Source organism: Balaenoptera musculus, chromosome 7 (assembly GCF_009873245.2).
Source record: "Balaenoptera musculus isolate JJ_BM4_2016_0621 chromosome 7, mBalMus1.pri.v3, whole genome shotgun sequence".
Taxonomy (NCBI): domain Eukaryota; kingdom Metazoa; phylum Chordata; class Mammalia; order Artiodactyla; family Balaenopteridae; genus Balaenoptera; species Balaenoptera musculus.
Window position 1 is genome coordinate 453,983 of NC_045791.1, and position 24,187 is coordinate 478,169.

The following is a 24,187-nucleotide window of genomic DNA, read 5'->3' on the forward strand; positions in this document are numbered from 1 at the left end:
GCCCCTTCACCTGAAATCGGGTTTTCCGACATAAGTACTCATCCAGTGTTGTCTCCTCAGTGAGCTCAGCCCTCTTCCTCGTTGTGTTCATCACTTCCGTGAATTGTGTTTACCTGTAAATAAAACAGGCAACCCCTTGAGTTCTCTGGATGGTACTGGGTGTTTTGTCTTCGGAACAGCTCGGCTCTCAGCTCTGATTTCTCCCTGCCTGCCCACATGACTGCTGAAAACCTTAGAAAGGGGTTTTTATGGTAGCTTAATAAATATCTTCATAGAGATACCCTTAAAGTATATTTTATTATATGTGAATTGTTCACAGATTTGATAAAGTAGGAAATTAGATCTGTTACTTTAAACTTCAAAGTTAAGGAAGATTTCATTAAACAGTGGCACTTGCAAATAAACATGGTATTTAAAGCTTGTCTCCTATTAGACATCGTAATAAAATAATAATTCTAGGCTGGGAGGAATTGGAAGATTGGGATTGACATATATACACTACTGATACTATGTATAAAATCGATAACTAATGAGAACCTACTGTATAGCACAGGGATCTCTACTCAGTGCTCTGTGGTGACCTAAATGGGAAGGAGATCCATAAAAGAGGGGATATATGTATACGTATAGCTGATTCATTTTACAGTAGAAACTAACACAATGTTGTAAAGCAACTATATGCCAATAAAAATTAATTTAAAAAATAAAATTCTACCATTACTTTAAAAAATAAATAAAATAATAATTCTGTAAGACAACTTCCAAAATATTTATTTTTTCTCTCTTTTTCTATCTAGATCACAAGAGACCCCTGGAGATGGGCAGCCTCCAGCTTTACCACCCAAACAATCAAAGAAAAACAGTTGGAACCAAATTCATTTTTCACATTCTCAACAAGATCTGGAAAACCATATTAATGAAACATTTGATGTTCCATCTTCCCCTGAAAAAGCTACTGTAAGTAGTTTCTTCAAATATTCTCACATTTCTTTGAAAATGTTTAATTGTAAGTGAAATAGTTTTTGTAACATAGCCTGTTTTATCTGTAAATTATATTATAGTACTTTCTCTTTTTCATCATGTGTTTGCTCATGAATTGTGCCACTGTATAGCCCAATTGTGGAATTTCCTTTTATCATATTTATAAAACGTTCATTGCTCTAGAAGTTAATTTTTGACAAATTTGTTGATTTCTGTCTTGCAAAACACACATTTCCAGAACAAATGCTAATAATCCATTAAATACCATTAGTTTTATTACTTAATTGACTGGGTGTCGAGACTTTATCATTTATCATTTTCATCAACCTTTTGAAATTGAGTACGGGTCTCCAGAATATATAATTACTCCGTTCTTCAAAATATATTCGTGAGTTGCTTTGGTACTTTGTACCAAACAAAATGGTAAATTCTTAGAATCCCCTGATTTATCAATTTTCATTGCTTTTTCAAGTAGATGAACCAAAGGTGAGATTGTTAATAAATTTTAAGGATACACTGTGTTCATGAAGGTGTATAATGACAGACAGAAATATGAGTGTATTTCAGGAAACTTAAAGGGACATCGAGGAATAAAATAAGATGCAGGGAGAGGAAGTCCCACAGCAGGTGCTGGCGGTGCCAGAAGTCTCTGCTGGCCATTGCACTCTTCCCCTCTTGTTTTTCACCCATAGCCCTCCCACGTTTTCTAAAATTGAAAAACAAGAGGCAGCCACTCTATTCTCCCACACTTACGGCCCCACAGATGCATCAAAAAGAGATCAAAATCCTTACCCAAAATGAATGACAACTTTAGTGCTACCTGCGTGGTGATTCTTACGCATCATTCATTCATCGGTTCATAGTTACTGAGGTCTTTCTGTGTGTCAGGTACTTAAGGAGGTAGTGGGAGTACGAAGACAAATCAGATGTGGTCCCTGCTATTAAATAATTTATAGTCTAGTTTGTTTTTTCCTTCATGCAAAAATGACTCATTGAGTACCTATTGTTATAGGCTCTGGGAATATAACAGAGTAAAATAAAAAATTAAACACTCTGCCTGCAAGGAACTTGTATTCTGGGGATAAGGGTGAGACAAACAGTAAACAAAATATGTAACTTAAATATATAGCCTATTAGATAGTATAAATGCTAGAGAGACAAAGCAGGAAAGGGCTAGGGAATTTCCAGAGTGGAGTGTTCCAGTTCTAGATAGTGTGAGCCAGGGATGAGCTTGGTGATAAGCCACGTGGATACCTGGCGTGAGAGCAGGTAAGCCGAGGGAATCGCAGGTGCCAAGGCAGGGGTACGGTTGATGTGGTCAGGGGACACCAGGGGGGGTCAGCGAGGACACAGCGGAATGAGCAAACGAGGAGGACAGGGGACAGCAGAGGGCCAGATCCTAAAAGCCTGGTCTTGTAAATGTCTCGTTCTTCAACCCTGGGTGAGATTGGAAGCAAACAGACATACCTAAGGAGAGAGGTAACGGGATGTACCTTAGGTTTTAACGGTTTCACTGTGGCTTGTATGTTGGCAGTGGACCGAAAGCAGGGTAGCAGCAGAGAAGCTGGCTGTGAGGTGTTGCAGGGCCCCAAGAAGCAGCAGTGACTGGAGCAAGGTGGTGCCTGTGGAAGGGATGAGACACAGATGTGTTCTGGGTGGAGTTTTAGAGTGGAGCTGACCTACTCTGCTGATGAGTTGGCTGTGGGAGACTAGAGAGAGAGGAATAACAGCAAGGATAACAGCAAGGTTTTGGGCCTGAACAAATAGGAGGATGAAGTTGCCATTTGCTGACATGGAAAGGCTACAGGTAGAACAGGGGTGGGTGGAATGTTGGGAGCTCAGCTGGGACACGATGTGTCTAGTAGGAGTCTGTTTGGATTCTGGAGTTGAAGGGAGAGGTCGAAGCTGAAGGTATAGTGTTGAGAGTTGGTGGCATGTAGACAGTATTTAAAACCATGAGACAGGAAGTGTAGTGTGTACAGATACCGGAATAAGAGGTTCTAGAAATGGAGCCTTAGTCCTCCAAACTGTAAACATGAGGGAGGTGAAAGAAACCAGCAAAGGAAACTGAAAAGATGCAGACCAAAAGGTAGGAAGAAAACTAGTCAACTGGCTGATGAGAAGGCAGCCACAGAGAGAGTAACCAGCTGTGTCAGATGCTACTGGTGAGTCGAGGAAGGTGGGGACTGAGAACTGAACAAGCTCTACAATTAGCAGTGACTATGGGAATTCATAAGTATATAAAAATAACGAATTCAGCTCTGGAGTTAAGGGAAGACTTCCTAGAAATGATCATCTCCGACCTGTGTCTCGAAGGCTAAATAAGAATTAGCCAGCTACTTACCCACAAAGAGCAGGCATACAACATGTTAAGTGAAAGAAGCCTGCAACAAATGACATATATTGTATAATTTCATATATGTGAAATGTCCAGAATAGTCAAGTATATAGGGAGGAAGTAGATGAAGGGTTGAATAGGACTTGGGGATGGGGGTGACCGCTCATGGACACAGGGTTTCTTTGGGAGATGAAGAAAAGGTTGTAAAATCAAAGAGTAGCGTTTTAACAGGTCATTGACATGCCTGTCAACTTTTTCCTCTGTGATTTCATCTGCTACTTCAAACCAGAGAATTGCAATCTCTGAATTCATCTTAGTTTCAACCAAATCAAATGCTGCCTCCAAAAAAAAAAAATAGTCGTGATGTTCGTACAACTCTGTGACTATGGTAGAAATTACTGAATTATACACTTTGAATGGGTGAAGTGTAGTATGTGAATTGTATCTCAGTAAAGCTGTTTTTAAAAAGCAGAGGGAGTAACATGAATTCATGTAATACTTATGAGTATTTGCTCCGTGCAGAGCTTTGAGCCAGGTTCTAGAGACACTGAAATTAATTAATCAGGTCATTAATAAAGGCCCTGTTGCTCTTGGCACTTACAGTCTAGCATGCAGGTAAGGCACGAGAGAAATTTAGATTATGATTCTTTATATACTTTAGATAATATCAACATACAGGAAGCATGCTTCATGTATATCTGAAGGATAGGCTACAAATGAAGAGCGTGACAAGTTATTTATTTTTGTCTTTTAAAGCCTAATGGTGGTATTCCACATGATAATCTTGTCCTAATCAGAATGCAACCTGATGAAAATGGAAGGTTTGGATTCAATGTAAAGGTAACTTAGAATTTATATTGTACTCAGTTTTAATTTTATTATTATTATTATTATTAAATTTTATTTATTTATTTAGTTATTTATTTTTGGTTGTGTTGGGTCTTCGTTTCTGTGCGAGGGCTTTCTCTAGTTGTGGCAAGCGGGAGCCACTCTTCATCGCGGTGCGCGGGCCTCTCACTGTCGCGGCCTCTCTTGTTGCGGAGCACAGGCTCCAGACGCGCAGGCTCAGTAGTTGTGGCGCACGGGCCTAGTTGCTCCGCGGCCTGTGGGATCCTCCCAGACCAGGGCTCGAACCCGTGTCCCCTGCATTGGCAGGCAGATTCTCAACCACTGCACCACCAGGGAAGCCCTGTACTCAGTTTTTAAATTAAGGTGTTTCTGTGTTGGCAATACTGACTGATACTCGATTTGCACTGTTTTGAAGGGAGGATGTGACCAGAAGATGCCTGTGATCGTGTCCCGAGTTGCGCCAGGAACACCTGTGAGTCACAGCAGCCTTCCCAGTGAATCCTAGCTTCGAGAATACATGCGTATTTTTATTAGTATAAATAAAGGAGTAAAGTGAATCATTTAATTTGTCAAGTAGCACATGATGTTGGATGAACCTCTTTAATTGCTGGGAAGTTAATTTTTATTTATTCCCTCTCTATAACAGTTTTTAAAATCCTTGTTTTTACAAAGAAGCTAGATTCTATGAAAATAACCCCTTTAAACAGCAAAATGTAGACAGGTATAGTTTTTGTTTGCTTTTTTTGTTGGCTTCTATTTTCATGTAGAATTGTTTATCTATGTTCTATTTGTCTACTTTCTGTTTAAAATATGTATTTTAAGTTCCTTATTATGAACATTCTAAGCAACAGTAGAGAAAAGACTGCATGTACCCATGAGGATGAACCCCCTGTGCCCCCTCCTTCAGCTTCAGCACCCATGAACTTTCTGCTCATAAGGACAGTTCTTGGTAAATTGTGGGTGCATCATCTTTATTGCTCCTGTGATAGCAAATATTGCTTTCAGATCCCCATTTCTGTTGTTGTCTCCTCTGTTTAACTGCATTTCTCTTACCTAAATGGTCTCTAAGGGCTTGGAGCCAGCACCCATTGTCATTCAACCATCTCTGTGTCCTGGGAGAGGCAGGAACCTGCAGCCTGAGGGAAGAGGCTAGTTATGGGGTCTGGTGCTTTGCAGCAACCTCACAGTTGATTTGAAGATCACAGTCAAGATTGATCAAGGATATCATGTTACATGGTTTTAGTTCTGGTTTTCAAGGACTTTGTTGGTTGCAAATAACAGGGAACATGTGGAATACCCCTGGCTTAACCATAAATACAGAATTTATCGTATAGCTGTAGAGGTGTGTCACAAAACCCAAGGACAGGAGTGCACTCAGCCTTCTAGAAAGAACTTGAAAAATCATCAGGACTCTATTTTTCATCTGTGTTTCTTTTTATGTGAATGTTCCATTCTTCTCTCTCAGTGCAAACCAATTTGTACACTGAATTAGCTTCATTTCTCAAGCTACTCCAAATAAAATACATTCTAAATGAAAAGTGTACTTAGTAGCAGCTTCAAGCCAAGTCCTGTAATATTAGCACCACAGACACACTCTACCTGCAGAAATGATTGTGACTCCAAAATCTGTACTAAATAGAAATTGTGTAGCTACCACCATTCTGCCCCTCAGTCCACGTGGGGTGATGTGACCACTAGCAACTTCGGGATTTGTATGTTACCAGCTCAGCAACCCAGACTCATTAGGCCCCTCAATCCAACTTACAGACTCCTAGGAAGCAAACCCTTCATAGATCCAGCTTGGACCAGATGTCCTCTTTTAAACAAATCCTTTGTGATCAGAGGTGACAAGACAGGGATGTGATGTATAAAATGACTACTGAACCTACTACACATGTGAAAGATGGGGGAAATAGTCCAAAATTATTTGTTCAGTGTGTATTGGGAAATGTGTGTGTGTTTGGGAGTGCAGATGAGGAGATGAACGATTGCTAAGTTCTCATCTAGCAAGTAGAAAGTTAGATAACGTCTGAAATAAAAACTAAAGAAAAATAAAATTGGAACGTTATTTAGAGATACTGAGGTAAATACAAAAGATGTAGCTAAAATGTTGAAAGAAGATGCCTCAAAAGAGGGGGAGAAGATAGGGGAGAACATAAGAAATGGTTTCTTATCATAATAATCTTACAGACCTAGTCAGCTCTGTAAACTGTGTGGTGTATAGCTTTCCCAAAAACAAAAATTTTAAGTAAAACTTATTTTTAATTAAATATGTCTTTTACCTGACGATTCCACTTTTAGGAATTACCTCTAATGAAACAGTTGGAACAAAGGATACACAAGGACGTTCATTGTAGTATTGTTTGTGAAACTTAAAAATTGGAGGGAAAATCAAAATGTACTTCATTAGAATTGATTAAACAAGTTATGCATTGCTTTGCAGCTATTAAAATGATAGATGATGTAGCATTATATAAGTATGGAAATATTTTCATAAGGTATAGTATTATGAAAAGTGCATATTTTACAATGGAATACTACTCAGCCATAAAAAAGAATGAAATAATGCCATTTGCAGCAACATGGATGGACCTAGAGATTATCATACTAAGTGAAGTAAGTCAGACAGAGAAAGACAAATACCATATGATACCACTTATATGTGGAACCTAAAAAAAATGCAAGTGAATTCATTTACAAAACAGAAACAAACTCAAAGACATAGAAAACAAACTTATGGGAATTCCCTGGCGGTCCAGTGGTTAGGACTCCACGCTTCCACTGCCAAGGGCACGGGTTCAATCCCTGGACAGGGAACTAAGATCCCGCAAGCCGCGTGGTGCAGCCAAAAAACAGAAAGAAAGAAAGAAAACAAACTTATGGCTACCAAAGGGGAAAGGGGCAGGGAGGGATAAGTTAGGAGTATGGGATTAACAGATACACACTATGATAAAGAACAGAGGCCTACTGTATAGCACAGGGAACTATATTCAATATCTTATAATAATCTGTAATGGAAAAAATCTGAAAATATATGTATATATTTGTAACTGAATCACTTTGCTGTATACCTGAAACTAAATCAACTATACTCAATTAAAAAATGCATATTATACTTTCATATGTTTGTTTTATCCATTTAAAAAAATATGAGTTATGTAAATATATTTTAAAAATCTGGAAACATGATAAAAAATGTTAGCAGTGTTTCATCTGGGTAGTGGAATTACTGGTATTTATTACTTGCTTCCATGTTCCCTTTTTTTTTTTTTTTTTTTGCTGCATTGGGTCTTTGTTGCTGCGCCCAGGCTTTCTCTAGTTGTGGCGAGCGGGGGCTTCTCTTCGTTGTGGTGCACGGGCTTCTCATTGCAGTGGCTTCTCTTGTTGTGGAGCACAGGCTCTAGGTGCGCGGGCTTCAGTAGTTGCAGCACGTGGGCTCAGTAGTTGCAGCACATGGGCTGTTGCTCCGTGGCATGTGGGATCTTCCCGGACCAGGGCTCGAACCTGTGTCCCCTGCATTGGCAGGCGGATTCTTAACCACTGTGCCACCAGGGAAGTCCGTGTCCTTTTTTTAAATTGTCTGAAATCATGACAATGAGCATGTATTGCTCTTATAATTAGAAGAAAACAATAAACCTTTTTTTACTTGTATGCCAATTGTAATAGTCATAAGAGAAATATTGATTTTTCTGAACAGTGAATGTGGATAGTTTTCAATTAAGTCAAGGGTGTTCTTTTATTTATTTATTTATTTATTTATTTACTTATTTATTTTTGGCTGTGTTGGGTCTTCGTTTCTGTGCGAGGGCCCTCTCCAGTTGCGGTAAGTGGGGGCCACTCTTCATCGCGGTGCGTAGGCCTCTCACTATCGCGGCCTCTCTTGTTGTGGAGCACAGGCTCCAGACGCGCAGGCTCAGTAATCGTGGCTCACGGACCTAGTTGCTCCGCGGCATGTGGGGTCTTCCCAGACCAGGGCTCGAACCTGTGTCCCCTGCATTAGCAGGCAGACTCCCAACCACTGCGCCACCAGGGAAGCCCTCAAGGGTGTTCTTGAACATTCTATAGAGAGGTTCATTCCCAAACAAAATTTTATGACTATAAATTTTCTTTTTATGCTATACAGATTACTATATTGGTAATTTTTCCTTTCTGCTACATAGAACTATGTTTCATAAATAGTGACTGAATTTAGAACAAATTAAATAAATAGAAATGTGTCATTTTTATATTATTTTACTAATTTAAAGACTATTACAGTTTTCCAGTTCAAAACCTCATTTTAGGTGACTGAGGGGAAAGGACAGTGTTTCAAATATTTTAGTGTCATTTTTTATATTGGAAACCTTCTAAAATGGATAATTTCCAAAATCATGTTTTTCTTCCTACCTGATCATATTTGAGCCAATAGCTCTTGCCCCAGCAAAATTCATTTTATCTAGACTTGCCAGATCCGAATGAAATGCAAATAAAAAATTATCCCTGATAAAAAGCAGATTAAGTATGAGAGGGTTACTGGGTAACCACTGTGCTATAACATTCAAAGATTATTTTTTTTTTTAACCACTACAAGAAGTAGAGAAAGAAGCAACTAGAAAGAATGGTCCAAACCTTAAATTTGAATTTTCCAGATTTTAATGCTTTGCATTGAAATAGCTCATTTTTAAAATTTCACAACGATGAATAATTAGGGCAGATACATGTTCCTTTCTCAGAGTTTCAGGTGTCTAAGATCACACATGTCATAAGCGGCAAAGGAAGAACTTGGCTCCTAGACCAGTGCTCTTTCCATGAGTGACAGTACCTTATTGGACTTTGTTGACTTTGTTTTACAGTGAGTTTAGTTGTGCTTCCATCTTTCAAGCCTTTGCCACGGCCCTTTCTGAAAGGTCCAGCCCTATCATTTCCTTCGCGGTCTGAGCCATCATCCTGCAAACTTGACTCCCATGTGTTCTCATTCCTGTGTCCCTGGAGCAGGCTGTCCATATTTCTGTTGATCTCTTTTACCTTATTTACTTGTTTGTTTTCTCAGTAAAATACAGGCAGCCCTCACATGCACAGTCGTGCAGGGCTGTAGAGATAACCGTGCAGTCTGAAACCGTACAAAGTGCTCTGGATAGTGGGGAAAATTATGTTTGTTTCCATGGCCTTTAAATTTTTCATCAAAACTTTAAAATTTCTGATGCTTTCTCTTGTAAATATATAGGGAAATGAAAAAATAGTAAAACTAATGCTGATTTAGTATCCTGTAATTCCAAACGTCAGAAACATTGAGAATTAAAGTGTTTTATTTCTTTGTGAAAACTTATCACAGGTAATCTGTGAACAGTGCTTGTCTCCTTGTCATATAGGTTAAATTACAGAGTGAGCATTTTTTCTTACCTTGGCAAGTGGTCATAATCCTTTCTAAGTCTGAATCCACTTGTGCTTGTCCTTTGCACTTTCAGTGATGTGAAATACCTCCCAGGAGTGCCTGTATTGAGAAGTTTTTCGCCAGCATCACTTCCTCAGACATCTTCATCCTTCTTGTTGCAGCCACTTGCATCATTTATGTTGATAAATTCACCTTCTCTAAATTCCTTTTCCTGCGTATCTGGGGTCTCTCAAACAGTAGAAGTGTCAATATTTCCATAGTCAACTATTTCTTCTATAACTCAGTTTATGTTCAATTTGAATTTCACTTCCAGCACCGTCCCTTTTTGTTTCTTTGCTGCACTTTTAACTTTTTGGCTAGCTCGCTCTTTAGATTATCCATTTTTACATGGGTTTATCACTGGGAGACAGAGACAAGTACCCGCTTTGCTGTCTCTACGTGAACTGAATAATCGATGCCCAACGCCAAGTCACCAGTAGCCTTTGAAAGAAGGGATGTGATTGCTCACTGATCATGGTGCATATTTATGATTTACATAGTGATTTTTGGACTGACATGGGCTAGCAGCGAATTCTGTACTTTATGCAGTTATTCATAATTAATTTATCACAGTAACTGAAATTTGAACCATGTTAGGAGACTGGTGTTATTTAACTCAGCTGCGGTGACTGAAATTTGTAGGTATCTGGACATGCAAAGTGAGGCCTGCCTTGATCTGTGCACCTTGAGAATGTTAGTCTTCTCTGTATGTCTAGGTATATAATAGGGCATGAGGGGAAAAGGTATTAATGAAGACGGAAAAAAGGAGTGTCTTTGTGGGAAAGTGAGATTCCTACTTCTGTTTTCTTAATGGATGAGTGAAGGGATAGATGACTTCTACATGTGGTTTCAGTTCTGCTGCAGCGCCTATAAACTTAAGGTCCTGTGCCTTCCAGAAAGCCGGGCGCAAATCGGAAACCTTATTTTCATCCCATTACAGGCTGACCTGTGTGTCCCTCGACTGAACGAAGGGGACCAAGTGGTGCTGATCAATGGTCGGGACGTTGCAGGACACACCCACGACCAGGTGGTCCTGCTCATCAAAGCGAGCTGCGAGAGGCATTCTGGGGAGCTCGTCCTCCTAGTTCGACCCAATGGTGAGTGCTCTGTGTCGCACTGGATGCTTTTACAATTCCTTCATGTTTGTGACTAGACACAGCGGCCAGAGCGGGCTTCTTAAAACACGGGTCACGTCATGTCGGTCTCTTGCTCAGGGCACAGCGGCTTCTGTTCACAGGTGGAGTAAAACGCAAATTCTTGGCCACCTTGCCCACCCCCAGCCTTGCTCCCTCTCCTGTCATCTGTGCTGGCCTTCCTGATGGTCCTTCTGCCCAAAGCGCTCCTCCTGAGGTTCGTAGAGCGCATACCCGCACTTCGCTCAGGCCTCTGCTCACGTGTCAGCCTCGGCAAGTTCTGTCCTGCCTGCCGTGGCTGAGGTTGCCTCCCTTGCCCCCAGGTGCTCCAAGAGTCCTAGCTCCTTCCTCAGGTATCCTTGCTGTTCCACGTGTAGAAAGCTCTGCAACAAGCTAGAGTTTGGTTTCTACGACAATCTCACGAATATGTTGCCACATGGAGCGCTCAGGGGCTCCTGAAGCCGTCCACTGCCCCTTTGGACAGTGTTCCTAATTCTCTCACTTTGTGCACTGCGGAGTAAATGTGGTGCGGAGTAAGCTCAGCCTCAGCAGTGTCCCGAGAAGGGTCTTAGCAGAAACTGTGCCTTCCCTCCGGGCTCACAGCCCCAGGCCCTCCGCCTGCGCTCGTGATGGCACTGCTGTGGGTCCCACACGCTCGCCAGTCCGCTCTGGGAAGCGTTTGTAGATGCCGTGCCTCCTCCTGGCAGGGGACACGCTCCTCTGGTTTTGTTCCCAACAGTTACTGTTGATCACAGCTTTAGCCACAAGAGTGACTATTGGTTAGGGCCACATCACCAGTTACATGCCATAGGGAAGTGAAATGTGATTAGAACCCTACCGATTCTCCCCACGTACCCATTTTGCCTCTTGGGTACAAACAGACATTTTCATTTTACCTTCCCTGCAGGCAGACCTTGGAGATATTGCAGGTTCGGTTCCAGACTACCACAATAAAGAAAATACTGCAATAAAGAAAATACCGCAGTAAAGCGAGTCACATGACTTTTTTGGTTTCCCAGTTCATATAAAAGTTATGTTTACACTATACTGTAGTCTGTGAAGTGTGCAATAAATCACATTGTCTAAAAACAAACAATATGCATACCTTAATTTAAAAACACTTCATTGCTAAAAATTGCCAACCATCATCTGAGCCTTCAGGGAGGCATCAGAGCTCATTGACCGTAGAGCACTTTAACAAATACAGTCATAATGAAAACGTTTGAAATATCGCGGGAATTAAAAAATATGACACAGAGACATGAAGCAAGCAAATGCTGTTGGAAAAATAGCACCAGTAGACTTGCTCAACACAGGGTTGCCATAAACCTTCAATCTGTTTAAAAAAAAAAATACCATAGTTATCTGAGAAACGCAATTAAATGAGTTTTGCCTGTACTTTGTGTTTTTCTGCGTTCATGGTTTAGAATTGGCTTTCTAGGAAAATTCAGAGGACTTCAACAGAGCATTCTATTTTGACTTTTAAAGGAACTCATTTATTTAGATCTGTTATATAGGTGATTCATTTTTAGGCATTTTCTGTCACATAAAACAACTTAAATTTCATGCTAAGAATCATCTCTCAATTTGGTTTTTTCTGTTTTCTCTTGATAACAGATCCTAAAGAACTTAATAATAATATTAGCTAATAGTTTTTAAATGCTTTCCATAGACCTGAGCTCTTTTATATATTCTCATTTAACCTTTACAGCCATCCAGTGAGATAGATAAATTATCCCCATTTTATAGTTGAAGACATTTAGGTACCAAGACATTCAGTTACCTGCTAACAAATTCATGACTAGTACAGAGGCAGAATATGAACAAAAGTCTATATAATGGGAAAGCCATGGCCTTTTTGCAATTCCAAATCACCCCATTTATCCTTTAAATTAGGAGAGGAACCCACCTAGGGCCTACAATTTTTGGCAAGGATCTTTCTAATATTGCTTTATTATCAAAATCTAGACCAGGATTCATTTTCAGTGTGGGTCTGTCATGTCTATTTTTAAAAGAATAACGTATAATCAAAATTTTAAATTATGTTTGCCAAAAATATCAGGAAAAAGCCTGTTTTTCCTGGTGTTTTCCCCTTTAAATCTTATTTCTTCTTAGACAAATTGCATTTCCATCTTTTTGTCTTTACAGTCTTCATTTCAGAAATCTATTCTTCTCAAAAGTGCATATGTATTTGAGCAGGAACAAAACTTCTTAAACAAGGCCAGAAGCTTGACTCCATCCTTAAGGGGCTCTTCTCTGCTTCAGCTTTGCCTTTCCCCATGGGGGTCAGGATTTTGCGGGACCAAGGTCACAGCATCTGTGACCTCCCCTTCCATTCTAGACCACCTTTTGCAACCCTCAGTTCTCTGACCAAATAACTCTGAGCCCATTCCTGGGCCTCTGTGGCTATTTTTCCCAGATCCGTTCTCCCAAGGGTTGATCACATGATATAGGCCAACAGGGTAGCACAGAGGAAGCAATTTCCAAAGGGGTGTAGAATGGGCTTCCATGTGGGCTGCGAGGTTCAGGGTGTGCTTATAGGCCCCCACGTTGAAGAGTGGAGCTGAGGGTGGCCTAAGGGCCACAGTCTAGGGGTGGCTCCCCTCACTGCCACAACCGTGCATTCTGGCCTAGAATTCTCCTTTGAAATCTGGCCTCTTAAGTTGTTTGGTAGATACATCAAGGAACGAGAATAGAAAGTATTTTGTTTAGCATTCTGTTCCGCTTACGTGTAGCTTTTCACGTCTAGACCTATGGTGTGTATAGGCCTCTATTGCTGCTCTTGTCCCAGGTCCACAAATTAAAGATCCGGTCAGAGCTGCTTCTTGGCCTTCCTCTTTTCCCGACTGTCTCTTCAAGTTACAGACATTTTCAGCAATATGGCCAAGAACCCTTCTTTTCCCCAGAGGTACTTCTTCTACTCCACAGCCACTCTCAACCCATACACAGTGGCCCCAGGTTCAGATCTCATGAGTTAGGAATAAATGAATATTTTTCCTGACACAAATAATATCTGGTAAATTCCTTTTGCCAACTCATTAAGGTTTCCATGAGGCTTTTTGGTTTTGGTTTTGGTTTTGTAGCTGTGTATGATGTAGTGGAAGAAAAGCTAGAGAATGAGCCGGACTTCCAGTACATTCCTGAGAAAGCCCCGCTAGATAGCATCCATCAGGATGACCATTCCCTGCGGGAGTCGATGGTCCAGCTGGCTGCGGGGCTTATCACTGGAACAGTGCTGACACAGTTTGACGTAAGTAACGTTGTGTGGGAAAGGTGTTTGCCTGTATTTTCATGGTTTCTTAACTGCCTAATCTACTGTCAGTTAAAATTTATAAACTAAAATATTATTCTGAGAAATATTTGATATAAAAAGAATTCTAAAATGCAGAGTGTTAAAAAGTTGCTTCCAAAATACTAGCTATGGTTTCATTAATAGATATCTGTTTAAAACAGAGGGATAAGGAGGTTTTATAGGTATGTCATCAAGCTACATTTTCTCTGTAATTAAATAGCTGTTTTTATGAAAGGTTGCAGATAGACTATTATAGATGTAAAAATACTGAGTTAAAGGAAAATAATTTTTGTACCTTGTCATATTTAATCCTTCTCTAATTTTTGTCAGTGTAGTTAGCCATCATTAATATTTGTTGCTCTGAAGTGTATGTTATAGATAGGTGACTATAAAATATTTAGGGCACGTCAATTTTTCTTTTAAACATCTCTAAACTAAATGAAAGCTAAGTGTTTCCTACAGATTTGCTGTTTAAAACTTCAGGTACTTTTGCTGTAAGGAAAATTGTTTTTACTTGTTTTACTATTTTTCAAAATATATATAGTTCATGTCAGAGATTTTGCAAAATTCAGCTTTGCAAATCTGGTTCAATACCTTACTAAACCTAAGATACATCATTGTATAGATGTGGTATTCCAAGGAAAAAAAACCTGTTTCTTGATAGCATAGAAAGAAGTCTGGAAAACAAAATAGAAACTCTTGATGGCTTTCTGGACGCGTTCTTCTTTTTTTTTTTTTAGCAACTATATCGGAAAAAACCTGGAATGACAATGTCTTGTGCCAAATTACCTCAGAACATTTCCAAAAATAGATACAGAGATATTTCGCCTTGTGAGTATCTACCCTCTCTGTATGTTATGTTTAATCTTTTTAACATAACTTTATTACAACATTCTTTCTTTTAAATTTTTTCAGATGATGCTACACGGGTCATTTTAAAGGGTAATGAAGACTATATCAATGCAAATTATATAAATGTAAGTTTTTTAAAATTATGCCTTTGTCATTTGGAATAAGAGGGACCACTATAAACTTTGAGATTTATTCCAGAATCCATAAATAATGACAATCAACTCTTCTAGTATGTATCTCTGATAAGGACTTTTTTTTTAAGCAAAACTATTATACTGTTATAACACTTAGAAAAATAACAGTAACAAACACTTAAATGAATAATATGCTCAACTTAATTTACATAAAGAAAAGTACAAGTCAAAACTGCAAGGAATTACTACCATTTTTCACCTATTAGATTGAAATATCAGAAAGTTTGATAATACCCTATACACGTCTACAGCCTTTATCTGAAACCTTGGGGTCAAATATGCTTTGGGATTCAGAATTTGGAGGATTTTTGAAAGGTTATTCGGTGCACATACTGTAATAAGTAATGTCCCCAGCAGGCTATGGGACATTACCCTATAATCAATATGTTGATATTCAACAGCAAACAAACTATGGATATTCCCACGAAATAGGGCTGATAGACTATAAACAGGTTCAGGTCGGATATTGTTACCAAATGAGTCCAGCTTAGGTTAGGTGTACCAAAAAAAAAAAGAGAGAGACAAACTTACACTTCAGAGCATTGGGAGTTTCAGAATGTGGAGAAAGCGTTGTGGATTATTAAGGAGTTTACTGAGGAACAAGCATTCCTCGTACATTCTTGGTGGAAGTATAAATAGGGACAACCGCTTTGGAGAGCCATCTGGAGCTGTCTGTTAAAATTTTAAATGCAGGGCTTCCCTGTTGGCACAGTGGTTAAGAATCTGCCTGCCAAGGCAGGGGACACGGGTTCGAGCCCTGGTCTGGGAAGATCCCACATGCTGCGGAACAGCTAAGCCCGTGCGCCACAACTACTGAGCCTGCGCTCTAGAGCCCGTGAGCCACAGCTACTGAGCCCGCGCACCTAGAGCCTGTGCTCTGCAACAAGAGAAGCCACCGCAATAAGAAGCCCGCACACTGCACCAAAGAGTAGCTCCCGCTCGCCGTGACTAAAGAAAGCCCGCGCGCAGCAACAAAGACCCAACGCAGCCAAAAATAAAATTAATTAATTAATTAATTAAAACACACATGCACTTTGATCCAATGTTCTCATTTCTTCCTGTTGCCTATACAAATATATTTCTTCCTGTGTGCAAAAATGTTAGGTCTACAAATTATTCAGTGTAGCCTTGGTTATGATAGCAGATTAATTGGCCGCAATGTTACATGAATTTATGATATGTTTGTACAGTAGAGCCATTACACAGTATGAAATTTTATGTACTAATCTGACATGATTTTAAAGGTAAAGTAGAAAAAAGAGAAACAAGATGCAGAACAACATTATATGCTACCGTTTATGTTTTACAGAAAAAAAGGAAGGTAGATTTGTGTGTAGTGTGTAGAATATCTTCAAAAGGATAGGATAGGAGCTAGGAAAAAGGATTGCCCTCCTGAGTGTAAACTGGAGGCTGGGATGGGAAGGAGACTTCTTTCCTCACCCTTTGGTATCCTTCCAGTTGCCATGTACACGTCACGGTTTCTTTTTTTTAATTCAATCTTAAAAATATAATACGATGGTTCATCTTCTCCAAATACTTACAGTCTTACTTTCTGAAAATAATGAACTTAAAATATTTTTCCAATCTTTTCATGTTACATATATTATATATATAATTATGTGCATATTACATAATATTTATACATCACATTATACACATATACACATATATAATATGAAAAATCTAAACTAAACTAAAAATCTAAACTAAACTAAAAATCTAAACTAAAGCCAATGGCAGAATTTTTGCTCCTCACAAAATTTACTAATAAGCTAGCTAGGTTAGAGACAGTTTTTTTTCTTTTCCGTTATAATTTATTACAAGATATCGAATATAGTTCCCTGTGCTATACAGTAGGTCCTTGGTTTTTTATGTATTTTATATATAGTGGTGTGTATATGTTGATCCCAAACTCCTAATTTATCCCCTGCCTTTCCCCTTTGGTAACCATAAGTTTGTTTTCTATGTACAGGCAAACATTTTTTATTTCTATATCAATTCTCTGCCTCTGAAACAGGATTCTCTGTAAAGCTGCGCTTAAAAAAACCATAAGAGCGCTTTGGAAAATATTTAAATTCGTGTTTCCACTAATTGAAAGATAAATATGTATAACTACTGCACATTGCCAAGAAATTTCTGCTACAAGTAAAATAAATTGTTGATAAAGATTTGTTTTACTCACTTTGCAATTTATTGAGATTAGTTGTATTCAGTTATCATTCAGTAGGTGATTTTCATGTGTTTGATCCTAGTAAAAAGTAATAATGCGAACGATTTTGTTTTTGTGTCCTTTCAGATGGAAATTCCTTCCTCTAGAATAATAAATCAGTACATCGCTTGCCAAGGGCCGTTGCCACACACCTGTGCGGACTTCTGGCAGATGGCCTGGGAACAAGGCTGCTCCACGGTTGTGATGCTGACCACGCAGGCCGAGCGTGGCAGAGTAAGTCACGCGGCCCAGGGCTCTTCTAGGCCGCGCCGCGCGCTCAGTCAGGAGAGCCACGTCGTGTGGCCTCTCTGTCACCTTGAAACGTCCTTTCTTACGGGGTCGTGATTAAAATCATCACGGATAAGCGCTTAACTGTGACTGACACATAATAAGTGTGGTATAATAAATGTGATGTAAGTGTTAGCCATTATTATTTAAATGGACTAATATACACTTGATAAGGGATTTGTATCCAGAATATATAAAGAATTCATACAGCTTAACCATAAAATAACAAATACCCCGTTTAAAAATGGCCAAAGGATCTGAATAGATGATTCTGCAAAGAAGATATTCAAATGGCCAATAAGGTCACGAAAAGATGCTCAGCATCATTAGTCATCAGGGAAATGCGAATCAAAGCCACCACGCGATACTACATCCTATCTAGTAGGGTGGCCAAAGTAAAGATGACAGAAAATAACCCGTGTTGGGTGATGATGTGGCGACAGTGGAACCTCCTGTACCGCTGGCGGGTTTGTGAAGTGGTGCAGCTGCCTTGGAAGACAGCCTGTCAGCTCTTCAAGAGGCTAAACGTAGAGTGACTGTAACTCAGCAGTGTCACTCCTAGGAATACCCGAGAGAATTAAATCCACGTCCACACAAAAACTGGTGCACAAATGTTCACAGCTGCATTATTTTTAATAGCCCCAAAGTGGGAGAAAACCCAGATTTACCAGATAAAATGTGGTATATTCATACAGTTGAATATTATTTGGCAATAAAAAGGTATGAAAAAGTGATACATGCTGCAACATGGATGAACCTAGAAAACATTGTGCTAAGTGAACAAAGCAGTCACCAAAGACCGCGTGTTTTATGATTCTATTATATGTGATGTCCAAAGTAGGCCATAGGGGACAGAAAGTAGATTAGTGGTCACCCAGGCCTGGCATAGAGGGAGGAAAGGGGGCCAGAGGGACGCACAGGGATTACTAAGGGCTGTGGGTCTTCCTTTGGGGGTGATGAAAATGTTCTAAAAGTGATTGTGGTAATGGTTACACAGCTCTGTGAGTATACTAAAAACAATTGAATAGTGTATGTTAAATGGGTAAATTGAATGGTATATGAATTGTATTTCATGAAAACTTTTTTTTTATCCTAATTATGAAAATAAATGGATTGCATTTGGCATTTTAGTTGAAGATTCTTTCTCATTGTTAACTTAAATCTAAATTAGTGTAATGGTAAAACAATGGGTGGAAGCTTGTTGTAAACAGGATATTTGCAGTCTCAAAATTATTACAAAGAGAAAAAGTGACCAAGAAAAAAATGATACTAATTGGTAGATCTAGGTGAAGGGTGTATGAGAGTTCATTAAATTATTCTTGTCACTTTTCTATAAGTTTGAAAGTTCTTAAAAATTAAAACATTTTTAAAATTGGAGAACCTGAATTATGTATATTTCTAAAATCTATTGATACCAGGTTAAGTGTCACCAGTATTGGCCGGAACCCACAGGAAGTTCATCCTATGGGTGCTACCAAGTCACCTGCCACTCGGAAGAAGGAAACACTGCATATGTCTTCAGGAAGATGACACTGTTTAACCAGGAGGTACGAAGGCAGGGGGTCTGTTGTTAGGGCTGTTTTGTTTAAGGTGGAGGCTTTGACAGGTGAAAATGTTTTCAGTCTGAGTCCTTAGTTACTAGAAATATTAAAAAATTGCTGAGCTATTTGCTTCAGTGGGATACTTCGGAATCTTATGAAGTGTATCCTCCTACTATACTATTTCCAATTTCTGTAGGTAAATACGAATGATCAGTGAAAACATAGTCTAGTAAATAATACTGATTACTATTAATATTGTACTCTTCCTATTCATAAAAATTATACCAGGGGTGTTGGCTATAGAGTTCTTCCTCCACGTAATATCGGTAAGGTATTGGAGTCCATCTGTAGAAATGGAAAGAACAATTGAAAGCTATCAAATTATTCCCCTTTTTTAAGAGTGGGAGAGAGCAGTTTCACAGTCTTCCCAGTATTAAGGAGGAAGAAGATCGTAGGCAGGACCTTCTGACCTCAGACAGATTATAGCTTTCAAATTGTTAGTTTTTCTTACTGCTGCCTGGGTCACTCCGCGTGGCTTCCAGAACAAAGCCAGAGTGGAAACCGATGCGGAAGCGACAGCTCAGTAACCCAGCTGGGAGATGTGTGGAGGGCAGCGTGCGCCTGTCCTGTTGTCCTGTTGGGCTGCCAGAGCCTGGACCAGCCACCTTGGGCAGAGGGGCAGTAGGGGCTTCGGGGGCTGAAGGCAGAAAGAAGTGATGCTAGAGAAGAGCAGACAGCACGGCATCCACGGCCAAGCCTTTGGAGACGAGACCACGTCTCCCCTGGCCCCCGCACAGGCCGCTGCCATCGCCGCGCCCCTCCCCGAGGGTGATTAGAGGAGTCCGGTGAGACAGGGCCTTACTGACCAGAAAGGGAAGGAGCGCCACGTTGTGCGGAAGGATTCTGGCACTGGATAAAGCTAAAGTTACAAGAAAATAAAGTTTTCAAAATCTTAAGGGCTAGAGATAGGAGAATGAATTTTGGGTTTGGGCGTGTACACTGTATAGCTCGTGGTTGTATGACGAGGCAAGCCAGTAAGCTGGTTCTTCACTTTCCTAAATAGGCATGACAGATGAGCTTGTAGAGGGTTGCATCAGGTGATATGTGTATCCCATCGTTCTCCACCGGCAGATTATCCGTGGCAGTTGTATATATTTTAGTGGCTTTTCTTTGCAACGCTGAGTACCTCAGAACTATGCTAAGACACAAATTAGTTTCTAACGTTGGAGCCAATTATAATTGGGAAAATTAACTTGCTACCATCAATACGTAGGTAGATAGATGAATAGACAGATAAATGCTACCCCAAAACTTAATAAAGTATGATTCTACCTTACCCATTCTTATAGATTATTGGTACCGTTAAGTTCTTTTGTTAACAATAATAGTCAAAGGTAATCTGTGCTAGATACCTTCAATTCATCTGAAAAATTAGTTATCAAATTAAACTGAGGTCTCTTTGGGAATTCTTCTCTCTTAATTACCTTTCCATCTAACGTAAATGATAGTAACCAGATTTCATAGTGTTGAATGACTATAGCTACCAAGTATTGAGCATATGATTCCAAACAGCTGTGATTGGGTGCTTTGCAGGTCCTCTCACTGAATCCTTTTAACATAAGACTATCCCTCTGAGATGTAGATGTCATTTCATTTTTCAGTTGGAGAAAGTAAGGCTTCTGAATTAGCACCTTAACTGGCAAAGTTGACGTTTGAGCCAAGATGTATAAATTCAGTACCTTACTTTCTTCATTATACCAACTTTTGGCTCCCCAAAGAGAATTAAGTCCTGATTGATTTTGTGTTTTTATGCTCTCCAGTTTTTAACCTACATTTATTTTGAGATTTTATTTTTCCTGATTTCCATAATTTCACTTGCATTTATCAATAAGTATTAGCCCAACTTTGTTCATTAAAAAAAAAAATTTTTTTTTTTACCTTACCTTTTTTGCTCACCTAACGATTCTTTAGTTTTCTTTTAAACATTTCTCTGGGATCTTAATCTGTTTTTGCCTGTTTACTTGATTATCATCCTAAAAATACTCTACAAATACAGAAATTGAGTTGTAAGAGTAATAATCCAAGTGACTGATACTTAAATGGGTACAGCTGTTTCTGTAAAATGGTTTCTTTCCTTTTCCTTGAACTTTTGGGTTTTATTGAGTTTATACATTACTTTTTTGGCGGGGGGAATGAGAGTGGTTTCTTTTGCTTTTCTTTTGGTTTTTAAAAAAAATATATTTATTTATTTATTTTTGGCTGCATTGGGTCTTCGTTGCTGTGCGTGGGCTTTTTCTAGGTGCAGCAAGGAGGGGCTACTCTTCATTGCGGTGCACGGGCTTCTCATTGCAGTGGCTTCTCTTGTTGCAGAGCACGGGCTCTAGGCGCACGGGCTTCAGTAGTTGTGGCTCGCGGGCTCTAGAGCGCAGGCTCAGTAGTCGTGGCGCACAGGCTTAGTTGCTCCGTGGCATGTGGGATCTTCCCGGACCAGGGGTCGAGCCCGTGTCCCCTGCATTGGCAGGCAGATTCTTAACCACTGCGCTACCAGGGAAGTCTATTGCTTTTCTCCTAAAGTTAAAATGACATGAATATTTGCTTATATTTTAAGGATTATTTCTAAGTCAGGTGCATAATTTTTCATTATACGTAGAAAAATGAGAGTCGGCAACTCACTCAGATCCAGTATATAGCCTGGCCCGACCATGGGGTCCCTGATGATTCAAGCGACTTTCTGGATTTTGTTTGCCATGTACGAAATAAGAGGGCCGGCAAGGAAGAACCTGTTGTTGTTCATTGCAGGTATTTTATTTTCTGTCTATTATGATTTGAGTAACTGACTAGATGTGTCATTTTTAAAAGGAAATACGTATTATATTTTGTCCTTCAGTTATGGTTGTCACTCTGATAGAACTCGAAGCTAGGCTCTGAAGGTAGAAGGCAAAGGGTATGTTTTAACAGATGATTGACAGAAATTTTATCATAAGAAGTAAGAATAATACTACCGCGCTGATTCTTAGCAGTTTGTCTTCTTCATAGTTATGTCTTAAAGTTAATGGTATCATAGATTTGATGAAATACAGCATTGCAGGAGCTAGGTTGCATCCTGAGGTTTGGATTTCCCGCTCCTGGCCCCTCCTAGGACGTTTGGTGAGCATCTCACCTCCTTGGAGTGGCGCTGCCCAGCCCTCTCAGGAGGGACCACTTCCAAGAGCTCCGGTGAGCGGTGGCTCACACCCTCCTTCCTTTCACACTGAGCCCTTCTGCCCTCAAGGGACCGGATACAATGCTCCAGCCTTGCAGAGATTAGGAGCCAGAAGTTATTTTCTCCTTATCCAAGTGGTTTATTCAGAGGATGTATTAAGATATCTCTTTATCCTTAAACTTTCCAGCACTTTTTAAGAGCAAACTTTCAAATCATCAGAACAGATTGTAGACCAAATATTGGAGAGGCAAAATGGCAGGAATGGTGGACACGTTTGGCTATTTCATATCCTTAGTTCCCAAGAGCTACTTTATCCACATTCACAGAGTACTTCACAAAGTTGTTCTTAACTATCTCAGTGGTGAAGTTTAATGAAAATTAAATTTGGTTTTAAAAATTGATTTTTGAGTGTGTAAAATAGTTGTCTTTTGTACATTTGTTAATGATTTATTATTGTAATTCTCTTATTTTGCATTTTAAAGCTGTTTCTCCAATAAGCTTCTATACCTTGTTCAGATTTTAAAAACTGAAATGTAACTTTTAAATTGTATATTTGCAACTAACAGTGGGGGAGGGGTGGTTACAAACCATTTAATCTGTATTAAGTGACTTTTTTTTTTTTGGTTTTCAAAATAGTTTCCAGTTGGCTTGCTACTTTTGTTAATATAAAACATTAAAATCAAATTGTTCTTCTACTGTAATATGATTCAGTACAAAAGGCACAAGAAGTGTAACAGAATTGTATCAGACCTTGCCCCATATTTGTCTTTTTTAGTGCTGGGATTGGAAGAACCGGGGTTCTTATTACCATGGAAACAGCCATGTGTCTCATTGAATGCAATCAGCCAGTTTATCCACTAGATATTGTGAGAACAATGAGAGATCAACGAGCCATGATGATCCAAACTCCTGTAAGTACCACATACCTCATGTATGGGTGTGTATTCTCAACGTGATGCTTTTTGTTATCAGTATATATTTCAAACCATACTTTTCTCTTTTTAATTCTCTGCCAGGAGCTAATAACCCTAGCACAAGGGCCAGCAAATACTGCCAATGAGCCAAACTCGCAACTTGTATTTATAAATAAAGTTTTATTGGAAACAGCCACAGTCATTTGTTTACGTGTTGTCTATGGCTGCTTTCACATTACAGTAGCAGAGTTGAGAAGTGGCAGCAGGCACCATGTGATTGCAAAAACGAAAATATTTGCTATCTGGTCTTTTACAGAAAACGTTTGCCAACACCACCCTATCATGCTAGTTCTGGACTGCCTAAACAGGTGCAGAGGAGGAATGTGCCCTGGGTTACTTAGTCAAATGGAGTGCTGAGAACGATAGTGTTCCTAGACTGGAGAATCTTGATAGACCTGTTTTCAGTGAAACAGCTGTGGGGAAATTGCCTTTCTTTTTTACATAAGAGCTTAAATTGCAACAACAAAAATCATCGACATTAAGCTACTAACTTACTATATTCTATACTGACTCTGAATTATGTTCCAAGAATCAAAAGAGGAATCATGGAATTTTAGAGTTAACACTAAGATTATTTTTTATATTAAGCCATTGTGAAATGTTAGCACTGTTGGTGGCGTTAAGGTTACTGAAGTGAACTGACCTGTGTGATAAGTGCCTGTCATTTTTTTAGCTTTTAATTATGGAAAATTTCAAACATACACAAAAGCAGACAATATAATGAACACTGTATTGCATACTCAGCCCCAACACTGGCTGTGGCATTTCCTTCATACTGCCACCTGTTCTCCCCATATGTGAAGCAAACCCTACACATCGTATTGTTTTGTCCATACATATTTTAGTGTGCCTCTCTAAAAGATAAGGAGTGTTTTTTTCTTCTAAACAAAACCACAAGACCGTTATCACACCAAAGTATAATTA

At 39.4% G+C, this 24,187-nt stretch overlaps 1 protein-coding gene across 5 annotated transcripts in view; it reads left to right on the forward strand.

The window, feature by feature from the left end:
* The window catches only part of PTPN4 (protein tyrosine phosphatase non-receptor type 4), a 172,917-nt gene that overhangs the window by 143,489 nt on the left and 5,241 nt on the right, over positions 1-24,187 (forward strand). For 3 of the 5 annotated variants that reach the window (XM_036858281.1, XM_036858283.1, XM_036858282.1), the window contains exons 16-26: positions 798-957; positions 4,076-4,159; positions 4,584-4,640; positions 10,519-10,675; positions 13,795-13,961; positions 14,744-14,834; positions 14,919-14,980; positions 17,346-17,492; positions 18,965-19,093; positions 21,738-21,886; positions 23,065-23,200. In XM_036858281.1, coding sequence (XP_036714176.1) covers positions 798-957; positions 4,076-4,159; positions 4,584-4,640; positions 10,519-10,675; positions 13,795-13,961; positions 14,744-14,834; positions 14,919-14,980; positions 17,346-17,492; positions 18,965-19,093; positions 21,738-21,886; positions 23,065-23,200 — 1,339 coding nt within the window. The remainder of the gene's footprint in view (positions 1-797; positions 958-4,075; positions 4,160-4,583; positions 4,641-10,518; positions 10,676-13,794; positions 13,962-14,743; positions 14,835-14,918; positions 14,981-17,345; positions 17,493-18,964; positions 19,094-21,737; positions 21,887-23,064; positions 23,201-24,187) is intronic. The other 2 variants (XR_005020639.1, XM_036858284.1) reach the window with 2 other exon arrangements.